Source organism: Castanea sativa, chromosome 7 (genome assembly GCF_040712315.1).
Source record: "Castanea sativa cultivar Marrone di Chiusa Pesio chromosome 7, ASM4071231v1".
Classification (NCBI taxonomy): Eukaryota; Viridiplantae; Streptophyta; class Magnoliopsida; order Fagales; family Fagaceae; genus Castanea; species Castanea sativa.
In genome coordinates, this window is record NC_134019.1 from 31956135 (window position 1) to 31968924 (window position 12790).

General features: G+C 32.7%; 1 protein-coding gene across 1 annotated transcript; it reads left to right on the forward strand.

The window, feature by feature from the left end:
- Positions 1-2151: 2151 nt before the first annotated feature.
- On the forward strand, positions 2152-8419 carry LOC142643591 (polyadenylate-binding protein RBP47-like). Its single transcript, XM_075818280.1, has 7 exons — positions 2152-2762; positions 4238-4706; positions 6737-6819; positions 6897-7027; positions 7470-7566; positions 7776-7937; positions 8168-8419. Exons 1-6 carry the CDS (start codon positions 2280-2282, stop codon positions 7905-7907), a joined length of 1395 nt encoding a protein of 464 aa, XP_075674395.1. The 5' UTR covers positions 2152-2279; the 3' UTR covers positions 7908-7937; positions 8168-8419.
- The last annotated feature ends 4371 nt before the right edge of the window (positions 8420-12790 follow it).

Here is a 12790-nt window from a genome sequence, read left to right on the forward strand (position 1 = left end):
ACCTCGCAATTTAATAACATAAGATGTTTAAATTTTGAATGACTTCATAATATTGTACCATATAAGCATTTGAAGTTTCATAATCTTATATGTCATTATTTTAATATATATTTTTAATTAAATTTAAATCATATTCTATATTTAAACTCATCATTGATTCTCAATATATATATATATATATATATAAACTCTTCACTAAAATCTTGATGTATCATATTTTCTTTCGATAGTATAATATATACAAGGAAAATTATTGAATACTTTAAGAGTACTATAAATGTGTACTCCTTCCTATTACATAGATTGTGGATCCCACTATAAATTTAATTAGTGGGCCCACAGTTATGTAAGATGAGAGAGTACACATTTAAATACAATCATAATAAATACACATATAAATACAATCATAATAAATACATATATTCTAATACACATAATAAATACACATATTCTCCCCCATGATTTTGTAATTTTCCATTCCCCCCCTAGTGATGTTTCCCTTTTGCTCAGCTTAGATGCTGATGGAACTATGTATGAGCAAGTGCTCAGTTGTTGGTTTTCTTTAGTTATTAATATTATCCTGTTTACCCAAAAAAAAAAAAAATTCTAATAAGTAATAACTATCATAATTATTATAATTTATATTTTTTAAAAATCATATTATGTTACTTTCCCATACATTGTAAGGGTAACTAATTAATTTACAATCTAAAGGTGGGAGAAATGATAAAACTAAAACTAAGTCAACTATTAATCAAAATTAAAGTTTGAAACTCATCTACTTAACCTCTTTTTGTTAGTGGGTTCTAGTTAGCTCAATTGGTAAAGTCTTTGATGGTTGTATAAGAGATATGGGGTTCAATCTCCGCCTACACCAAAAACTGATTGGTATTTTGGTTTAATGATAAAGAGTTATCATCGGGAGCAGACGCTATAGGTAGAAACTTTATTTAAAAAAAAAAAAATCTTGTGGTTAGAGATGAATTGAAATTAAATTATTCTTTATATTTAATCCCTCCATTAAATTATTTCTCCACAATAAAAAAAAATTAACAATGCCATAATTACCCATTACTAACTACGGTAATTATTGAATTTCATATTTAAAAGAAAAAAAAGACTAATAACACTTTAATTATCAAATTTTATATTTAGAAAAAAAGAATGAAAGAAGAAAATATAAATTTTATATTTTGTTAAACTTTTCTGTACCTTATATGAATTATAACCGAATAGTGAATTAGGAAAATGAAAACTTACATGATTGTATTTTTTTGGAGAATGCTCGTGGAATATTGTTACTTGTGATTTTGATTCTCACTCTATTAATGAAATTAATTATCTCTCACAAAAAAAAAAAAAGCACTCTCAATTCTTCTCAACCTATTCGTAATGATTTTCTTAAAAGAAAAAAAAAATTAAATCACTATTTTGACATTAGAAAAATAAGAGATAAATTCACTTTCTAATATTTCTCTCTCTTTGGTTAAATTCAAGACTTTTTTTTTAATTATAATTACTTTCTTAATAAATTATTATTAATACAAACATTTTTGTTTTCATTATCTTACATATTAAAGAAGTTTAAAGAAACTAATAATAATGTGAAAGATTAGATAAGTATTAACCGTTAAGATAACACCAAACTCTACATTTCTTGACAATAAATCTACAACATAACATAAATGATTCAACATAATTTAATAAGATTATGGCACACTTCTCACTTCTCACTTCTCACAAGTCATAACCAAAAAAACAGTATTTATCTTAACGATGATGATTAGATACAACCACTGTATTTTAAAATGAAAAACGAAATGAAAATTTATGAATTAGTACAAAGCAAACACACACACACACACACACTCACATTCACACAAACCCTACAAATGTAAAAATTTCATGTAATACTAATAATGTAAGGTAAAAAAAATCCAAGTGGGCAAAGCCAGAATTGAATCTAGACCGTCCATTGAATGGTGGGACACAAAAAAAAAAGAGGGACCCACAAGTCACGGACGGCAATGATGTAATCTGACGTTGTAACCGAGGGTCCAAAGTTTCTAAGTTTTGGAACCCCTCAGGACTCCAAAGACTCAGATCCGCCGCCTCCTTTTTAAACCCATCATAAACCATTTCACAACTCCTCTTTTGGTTCCTCTCTCTCTCTCTCTGTCTCTCTCTCTCACAGACCCAAAAAAACCAAAACTTCAACAAAGAGGGAGAGAGAAACCATATCAAATCCCACAAAACCAGAAACTTTGAGCAAAACCCATATGGCTCAGCAACAGAACAATGGTTCTGCTGATATAAATACGCAGCCACAGCAGCAACAACAGCAGCCACAACAACAGCCACAGCCACAACAGCCACAGCAGAGTCAGCAGCATCAACAGCAGTGGATGCAGCAGCAGCAGCAGCATCAGCAACAACAATGGATGGCTATGCAGTATCCGGCGGTGGCGATGGCGATGATGCAGCAACATCAGCAGCAGCAAATGATGATGTACAATTACATGCCTTATGCTGCTGCAGCTGCTCATCCTTATCATCAACATCAGCACCAGCAGCAACAGCAAGTTCATGTTCAGCAGCAACACCATCACAATCAGAATCAGGGTCAGAAGTATCAGAATCAGAAACAACAGCAACAGCAGCAGCTGGGGTCCACTGAAGAGGCCAAGACTATTTGGATCGGCGACCTACACCATTGGATGGATGAAACTTACCTCCACTCCTGCTTTTCTCACACTGCTGAGGTCTTTTCTATCTCTAAATATTATTTATTTGTTTTTGGTTTGATTGGAAATTTGAGATAATTTATGCATTTTAGAATAATGGGTTGTTGGAGACTATTACTTTGGATAGAATAGAATGGTGAAAAAGCAAAACAAACAATACATGTGGTCGACGTTGACTAGTCTGTTGAGGATCTATACCCAACCCCAGAATTTTGGAAGTAAGGTTTTGGTTGTTGTTGGTGGTGGTGCAGAGAATTACTTGGTGTATGTTATATGTTTGAGAATTCAAGTTGTGGGTCTTAATTGATTATAAGTTAAGGGGGTATTTACCAATCAAAAAAAAAAAAAAGTTAAGGGGGTATTTGAATGAAACCCTTTTAAGGGTTTTTGGGGAACTTGAAAGCAGAAATGATTATTATGGAATCTATTCAATACTTGTTAAATCGTGTTAACCTATATTTGTGAAAGATTTAAATGGTATTGAAACCTAGTGTTGAAGATTGTGAAGAGCTGCAACACTTAATGATTCAGTTTGTGTTACACGCTTATTATATTATGCTTGCATATTCTAGTATTGAGAGTTTGGAATTTGAATATATTATGTTGCTGCTTAAATTTCAAATGAATACAGAAGAGGGTTTTACAAAACTTGCGCTCTTTGCCATTTTGGTTTTTTGAAGAGAGAATTGGATAGTGCGCAATTTTACTTCTACCTTGCTACAATTTAGTGACTGACGATATTAATATATGGTTGCATGGATTCAGGTTTAAGCATATTTGAAAATATTCAGTGCAAATTGGCTTGTTTACCAAACTTCTTAAGTGAAACCCATTATGTGCAAAAATTACCTAATCTCCCAGTACACTAGCCCCTAACACAATTGACATATCAGTCTGTTAATGTTTTTTGGATTTCTTCCAACAATTTGTTATTGGGCAACAATTCCCTTTGGTTGGCACATCAAACGTTAACATAATCTTTATTTTTGGATTCCTTAAAATGTTGCAAATTGGCTTTGTTTACTTTGCAATCGTGTAGATGGGTTATGTGGCAATGTGTTAACTAATGGCCACCATCTTGTTGATGGTGGCTTAGAGTTGCAGGGTAAATTTTAGTTCTTTATTGTTTTCGGCAACTAAAGTGATTTTAATGCATCTTAAAATCTCACTTTATTTAGTACTTAGCCTCCAAATTCTATTTTCTTGGGGGAGATTGCTTCACACTTGATAGCTTATGATTGCATCTAAGTATGGTTTGCATTTAATATGCTCACTCGACATGTTATGATGTACAACATTTATCTTGTTAGAAATCATTGTTTTCAATTGTTACTAATGTCATTTGTAGTATGTGTAGGGAATCGACTCATCTCTCTCTCTCAAACACACACACACACACACACACACACACACATCTTAATTTCAATGAGATGAATTTCCATCACTCCTCACAATGCTCTTGCTTTCTAACTTTGGTTCTACAAAATATGCAGGTCTCCTCAGCAAAGGTCATACGCAATAAGCAAACTGGTCAATCAGAGGGATATGGTTTTGTTGAGTTCTATTCTCATGAAATTGCTGAGAAAATTCTGCAGAGCTATAACGGTACAGTTATGCCAAATACAGAGCAGCCCTTCCGTCTAAACTGGGCAACCTTTAGCGCTGGTGATAAACGATCAGAGGCTGGATCTGATCTATCCATATTTGTAGGGGATTTGGCAACAGATGTAACTGATAACATATTGCAGGAAACCTTTGCTACTAGATATCCATCTGTTAAAGGAGCAAAAGTGGTTTTTGATTCCAACACTGGTCGATCAAAAGGTTATGGTTTTGTTCGGTTTGGTGATGAAAATGAGAGGTCAAGGGCTATTACTGAAATGAACGGCATGTATTGTTCAAGTAGGCCAATGCGTGTAGGTGTTGCAACCCCCAAGAAATCGTCTGGATACTCTTCACAAGGTACCTTGTAAACGTCCCATCTGTTACTGGTGCTCGTAAAACTTTTATGTTTGGTCAGACTTATATTGATCACCAATGGCATCATTGTTGATTACTATAGTACTTTCTGCTTATACTAGACATTTAACATCCAACATAGTGAATTATAAAGTTATATTTGATTATGAGTCAATCTTCTCTTTCTTTTTTTTGATAGGTATGAGTCAATCTTCTCTTTCAATTGGTTTAATATTCTAATTTGCTTGTTGCATAAATGCAAACAACCCTCCCCACTCACACACACACACACACACACACACAAAGAAAGAAACACTGAAAACAGGAAAAAGGAAGAAAAGAGAGGGGGGGGGGGGGGGATACAAAGCATTTGTTTATTTTGTGTCACCTTACTCCAGCTGCTCCTGCTTTTAAACCTTTACCGCATTCCCACTATATGTTTTGTTGTTTACTTGAGGAACTTACGTGCTAGTTGGTCTTCCTTTTCATTAATGTTTTCTATTGTTCTATAATGTGAGGCAACCACGACATGGTTATAGATTGGAGGCTCAGAGGGAATTGGAAGGGATTATGAGTGCTGTCATCATTCTTCAAACTAACATGTGGGTGTCCTGCCAAGAGCCTTGTAGCTCAGTGGCATTCAGTGGTCTCCTTTGTGAGAACCAGGGTTCAAACCTCCCCTCCTTCACTTGTGACAATTAATGAAAAAAAAAAACCGTATGGGTGTCTTCCCTAAAAAATAACAACGTATGGGGTGTCCTCTCTTTAGAAATATATATGCATGCTGCCAAGAGCCTCTATTACTGATAACATTTCTTTACCTCATCGACTTACTGCAATAACAACAGACAATGCTACCATTACCACTGCACTGCTTCAAGGTTTAAAAATGCCTCTGACAGTTCTCCACTTTGAACAAAGTTCTTTCTTTACCAGCAGTTGTCATTACTCAAATGATTTAGTTGCTGTCATTTTATATTATATATAAAAGTAAACACACCTAGTAGATCTTGAACCCATCCTTCTTATGAGAGGAGGTTCCATTTGACCTAGAGCTCATTGAATATTAAATCTTTAGCCTTTTTTTTTGGTGATAAGTCTTGTATCTTCTAACTTTATGCGAGCATTTACCAAACTTTGAATTCAGCTGCTTTGTTCATCTTCCTAGTCTACTTCACCTTATCTCCTTGTTTTATGTTTTCACCTATTCTTTATGGAACTACTTCCTGTATGCTAACCTATGCTAACATTACCATTCCATAACAAATTGGCTGTGGCTGATACAATATCTACCACTTGTATAGTATGTAGAATAGAATTCTTCTGTGCTATCTAGCCAACCTTCCTTATTGGAGGAGGAGGAGGTTCCATTTTTGTGCTAGAGCTCATTGACTCTTTTATATTTTTGACTTTATATAAAAACTTATCTAACTTTGAATGCAAATGCTTTCCTTATATGCCTAATCTACTACACACTTGATATCCTTGTTTTCTGTTTCTTTTACCTATAATTTATGGAACTACTTTGATTCTTTCCTTTCATGCTTTCCTTCTATTCTTTCTGAATGCTAACCTATGCTAACAAATAACCAATCCTCAACAACTTGGCACTGGCGGTGGCTGATACAATATCTATCCCTTCTATAGTATCTAGAAAAAATTCTCCTGTGCTACCGATAGTATTGGGCCTCGTGTTCTTGTTCAGTCTAAGGGGGATTAATAATATTTTTGGAAATCATTTATATTTAACTACTAGGCCTTGTCATGTTCAAATTAAAATTGTCTTCCAAAGGTGTTATTATTTTATGCTTCTGATCTGGAATTTTACAAATGGTTCCCTTCATGTTTGTTAATTTATCAATGGGATCCTACCATAGGCCAACATGTGCTTATGTTGTATTTTCTTGTTTGTTGACATTATAGCTGTTTATTAGTTAACTGTAACTCACAAAGATTATCTTTCAAAGGTAGTGCATTCCATATCTTACTCTCAAATTCCTTATTTAAAAATGTTATTCTATTTTCTTGAATAGCTGTGGTTTTGGCTGGTGGGCATGCATCAAATGGTGTTATCACCCAAGGCTCCCAATCTGATGGCGAGTCAACTAACACAACCGTGAGTCCATTTTTGACTCTTCTATGTGAACTGTAATGAACCACATTTGTATATTTTTAACCCATGTTTTATTGTAGATATTTGTTGGAGGGCTAGACTCTGATGTCACCGATGAAGATCTTAGGCAGCCATTTTCTCAGTTTGGTGAGATTGTCTCTGTGAAAATACCAATGAAAAAAGGATGTGGATTTGTGCAATTTGCTAACAGGTGCTCTTTCAGCTTTCCTTTAAGTTATAACATATCATGTTTAAATTTTATATGATTAATTTATCATGTTATCCATTGATAATATTTTGTAAATGTCCTAGAGACTATAAGAAATTGATATAGCCTATAAATTATTTGAAATTTGGAAGCTATAACCTTTGTGCAATAACAGAATGCTCTAACCATTTAAAAAGTGTGCTTTAATTCAATTGAGTGCCACACTAGTGCTTTGTGCTTTGTGCTTTGTGCCTAGGCTCTAGGAGGCCTTTGCACGTAAGTGCATCTTGCACTTCTAATAATACTGTTAATGATAAATTTTAATTAATTTTATCAAATTATGTTCTGGGAGTGTGTTACGAAGTACGTATATACAAATTTAACATCTTTATATGTAACCTATGTTGCCATGTAATGACTCCCTTCTGTTTGTCTCTGGTCATAGGAAGAATGCTGAGGATGCAATGCAAAGCTTAAATGGGGCAGTCATTGGCAAGCAAACAGTTCGTCTGTCTTGGGGCCGCAGTCCCGCAAGCAAGCAGGTAATTTTACTTAATATTGTTCAAGTGTTTTATATTGGTTGAATAATATCTTGAGTTGTAGAAACTTCACAGTATGACAGCATATGTATTATTCAAATTCCCCCCCCCCCCCCCCACCCACCCCCCAAAAAAAAAAAAAAATCCCTCTCCCTATTTTGTCTCTCTTCTGGAACCAAAGTTTATTCATTTTTTTTCTTAAAACTTGGCAGTGGAGAGATCACAGTAACCAGTGGAATGGGACACAAAATGGAGGCCAAGGCTATGGTGGGTATGGATATGCTGTGCCACAGACTCAGGGTCTAGGCATGTATGCTACAGCTGCTGTTCATGGAGCATCCTAATAGGGCGGGTGCGGCTATTATCAACGACAGGTATTCTGATATCATGGGAGTGGTTTGTTATTTAGTAGTCAGACAAGGTTGAAGTAGGATGGCTAAAGCTGCACTTCCTGTAGCTGGATTGAATTTTGATTTCTTGGTCTTGTTTTATGATTGTATTAATACTTTATTTATGATTTTGGGTCTTCGTGGAAAGATAACTTGATGGATGGAACCTTTTTTTTTTCTTTTTTTCTTCCTTTTCTTTTTTGGGAATATTTCAGAGTTAAACTCAGAGGGAGGGAAATTCCAAATGATTTCAAACACCTGTTGGGTCGTCAGTAAAGCAGCAGAGGTCTTCTGAAATCATTGTTTTTTCCTATATATTATTATTATTATTTTTTAATTAATCAGCCTGAGAGTACATTAGTTCATAACTGTGAGGATCCTTAAACTGAATTTTGGTGATTTAGAGCCCCATACATGTACTGCATGTCCTAACTCCATCTATTCAAAAATTAACTTTCTTCAATAAATAATGTTGGTCATTTTTAATTTATATAAGTAATGATAGAATTCATAGAGTATGCTTTACTAGTGCTTGCGCAGTTCAAGTGTCTTGACTGGAGGGAAACTACATTGGCCTTAATTTTTTGGTGGGTTTATGTAAACCTCTTTAGCTTTGTTGCATATAGAAACCCTGTTTGCAACGTTAAATTCGTCACAATTGAAAGTATGAGAATATAAGATGAAATCATGGTGCTTAGAAGTCTGCCTAAACATGCTCAAGTAATTAGTCATGGCAGGCTGGATTTAAATTTAATATGGCTCACTGTATAGAACGGCATTATGGCAGCCAGCCTATGTTTTAACAGAGTGGAGCATAGATCTGATTTTCTCAATGAATTTCTTCTGTCTTGATGGGAAAACAGAGAAAAACAAGTTTATTTTGTTTTCCTATCCTCACTTTGGTTGTCAAGAAAGACTGAGTTCAATAATGGAAAATGTGGAACCCTACGCGTCTGCCACCAAATCACTGAGTCAAGCAGGCAATTGTGTGGAGCATCATAGTAAACCTTCCTTGCCTGAGTTTGAAGATGGTGCATTCAAAGTCATTGCTTCTGCACAGAGCTTAAATAAGTTCCGCATTCAGGAAAGAAAGTAGCAATTGGTCATTACTAGTTGAATGATGTTAAGAGATATTATAAATTTTATTACATTGAGTTTACAAATTAACATGTCACTAGTTGGCAAAAATAAGTAAATTCAAACATTCATGTATTAGGTTGGTAAGTCCCACGAATAATATTCATTACTAGAAAGGCACGCATTTAGCATAGGAATTAGGAATTAGGAATTGAGTGCTTTTCTGGCATGTTGAGTTCGTTGACATGGGTGTTTGATCTCTCTTACACGAAGAAAACCTGCATCAAGGATACCCTGGCGGTCTAAACAGGAATTTAATCAATGGGATATTTACTATTAATTATGATTGTACTTTGAAATTTACTTTCTTAGTGCTAAATTAGAGAAGTCATGATAAGTACCTGATCAGTTTTTAACCTTATCATTTATATGCAAATTGAGTACATAAAGTAGCCTTTGAAAAGGACCAAAATCATTCACCAACACTTAATGAAACACTGCTTTAATGATTTCCTTCAAATCATGAAGTCGACTCAAGATATTGTGAAATCCACAAGTGGTCTTTTCTAGTGGCGGCTTCATAATTTTTTTTTTAGAATTGTCATTAAGAAACTTAAATTACACAAAATTTAATAAAAAAAGAACTTCATATATTGACAAAAAAAAAAAAAAAAAAACCACAAACACATGTATCTATGTAAAGTCTTACATAATGAAACAGCTTAAAGTATTTCATACAAAAACTTTGGATTCCAGCTAGTTCAACTGGTAAAGTCTCTGATGGTTGAATAAGAGATCTGAGATTCAATCCTCGCCTACACCAAAAATTGATTAGTGTCTTAGTCTGATAATAAAGAGCTATTATTGGGAGCGGACGCCATAAGTTGAAACTCTCTCTAAAAAAAGGAAAGTATTTCATACAAAAACTAACAGGATACTAAAGATTTACAAACAAAGCGAACAATAAGATCATGAATAAATTATCATTTTCATACAAAAACTAACATAATACTAAAGATTTACAAACAAAGCCAACAATAAGATCATGAATAAACTATCCTTTTCATTCAGTGTACACTAACCCATTTTCATGACTTTGTAAAGATTGTTTACAAACGATGGATATAGTTGTGATGGCTAAAATTATTACTGGAGCAATATTGAAAAATTCAAATAAAAAGCATTTTTAAAAATTACTGTCATTTAATCATCTTTTACTATTATAATTGAAAATAAAAATTCACAAAAATAAATAACAAATTCTATGCATATGTATGACAATTTTACTTGTGTAAATGACTTTTTTTCCCCACTTGTTTTTGGGATTGGAGAATGCAATGGATTGATGAGGTGAAAAAAGAGAGGTAAAAAATTAGAAATAAATATCAATCACCAATCACCAAGCCCTAAAAAGCTTATAAAAGAGGTTTGAACATTTTTGTACAGTTGTGAAGGTGATTGTTAAGGCAACAATGCCATATTTACATATGGTTTTGTAGACTCATCGAGGGTTATATAATAACTTTATGTTTAAATAGAGAGATGGGAAAGAAAAAGTGACCGGAATGTATTAAATTTTAACATAATTCAGTTATTTCCCATTTTCTCTCCTCTCCTCTCCTTTCACCATCACTCTTCATTCGAAACATACCCTAAAATTACAATTAGTATAGATTAATGCAACAAGGATATAAACAAGAGGATGATATACTGTCTTAGTATTTTTTAACAATAGTCAATCGTTATAAAATGTGTATGAGTGTTTGTGAGGGCGACTTAAGGTTTGTAATGGTGAAATAATGTAGAAGCCTTGACAAAATGCGTATGATGACAAAATGCTTAAAGCAATTTATCCACTGTACTGACTTTAGACTAAAAAGTGTATCAATCAACTTAACTTGTTATGTTTTATAACTCTCTTACCAAGATAATGTAAAATAAGAGCCAATCATTTACTGTAATAAAAAAAAAAATACATATACGTGTACAAAAGATTGAAGGGTGTTAAATAACTAGTTCTAATAGCAAGTGATCAAATAAGAAATAACCAAATTGACAATCTTTTTGCGTGTCTATGTTGTTTGGATTTCCACAAATTCCACTTTCCTCTTTGGCACTCTTTCTTCTCTCTCAATTATAATTTAAGTGAAACAATAACAACCACACTACTTGTTTTCGATCTCATTTTTCTTAATGCAAAAAAAAAATACAATTTTAAAGAACAGTGATAGAAAAATGCGAATCAAAATAATTTATATATTTTATCACTTAATAAACTAAACACGACATATTGTAAACCATCATTTTTTACATTTTCTAAATTCTAATAACACTTGCATCATTTTCATATACTTACATCCATATGACGTCCCTAAGCTTAATTTTTATAGTTAACGTTAAAAACAAAAAAACAAAACGAAAGAGACGTGGGAATCCATCTTTGAAGAGAGGATATGGGTTCTCACTTTTTTTAAAAAGTAAATATAAAATTGTAATATGAACGTTTGTTTGTCTGTTTGAGTATTTTGACCTGTCAAGATTGATGATGTGATTAGACATTAGAGGGTGTAAAATGGGAGTTTACACCCAAGTTAATAGTTATTCAATTAACTATGACTAAACAGTTCTGCCGTTTATCCTCAAAAAACAACAACTAAACAGTAAACAACAGGCATAGGGATGGAATATTTTGCAACTTTTTTCTTAGGATAGAGCTTGTGTTAATCACTTTTTTGCTCTGGACACAATAAAATGTGAATACGTATTTAAAATTGAACATATGTTTGTATCATCATATATATTTATATTGAGTATGAATTTTAAAAATCTAATCGTTAGTTTGTATGTTCCTATTACATTTTTAATACTTACAAAATTTCAAGAAAATCAAAAATTAATTATTATGTCATCAAATAAATGTTATAATTTCAAGTTTTTGTAATTTAAAGTTATATATAAAAAATAAGTTAATTGATCAAATAGTAAATAATATCTGATTTGAACAAAATTTGATATGCATGTTAAGAACATAAAGAACATAAAATTCAATGGTTAGATTTTCAAAATTCATCCCAAAAAAGAAATATATGAGAAATTTGAAAAATTTTTCAACAATTTAAGTTGGAGAGAAACTTTGTTCATATAAAAAAAATACTTGACACTCATTTTCCTTAAATGTTGACGAGACACAAAAAAAAAATATATATATATATATATATATATAATATTAGTGTCGGACAAACGTTTGAAAGATATATTGCATAAATCATAATTTTATTATTATTATTTTTTTTTGCATTTTAACACGTGAAAAAGTTGGCAAAATCATATAAAAAAAAAAAAAAGGCAAAATTGTCGTGTCTTTTCTTTTGGGACTGCTCCATCTACATAAAAAAACAAGAACATCAATCAAGTAGATCTCACTCTAGTTTCTCCATGCTTCTGAGTTTTGACCATGTCCAAACAAATTATTTATTTACTCTGATCTGGATGTCTCATCAATTTGTTATTTTTACGTTAATAAGACACAGTTAAATACAAGAACTGTTGCATAAACAGTTGAAGTTAAACAAAGTTCAGTACCTCCCAAGCTTCTGCTATACGTAAATTCAGAATCTCGGAATTTGTTCTGGCTTTCCTATTACAGATCTTGAAAAGTTGAGGAAATATTATTTATCCGACATATAGTACATTTATTTTTTTATAGGCAAACGGTATGGATTTGTACACCCATTGGAGTAGGCTATGGAATCTCTGTGCTT

Coding starts and splice junctions, on each gene's coding strand:
- LOC142643591 (XM_075818280.1), top strand. CDS start 2,280: ATGGCTCAGCAACAGAACAATGGTTCTGCTGATATAAATACGCAGCCA. Junction 2,763..4,237: donor GCTTTTCTCACACTGCTGAG/GTCTTTTCTATC, acceptor CAAAATATGCAG/GTCTCCTCAGCAAAGGTCAT. Junction 7,028..7,469: donor TTTGTGCAATTTGCTAACAG/GTGCTCTTTCAG, acceptor CTCTGGTCATAG/GAAGAATGCTGAGGATGCAA.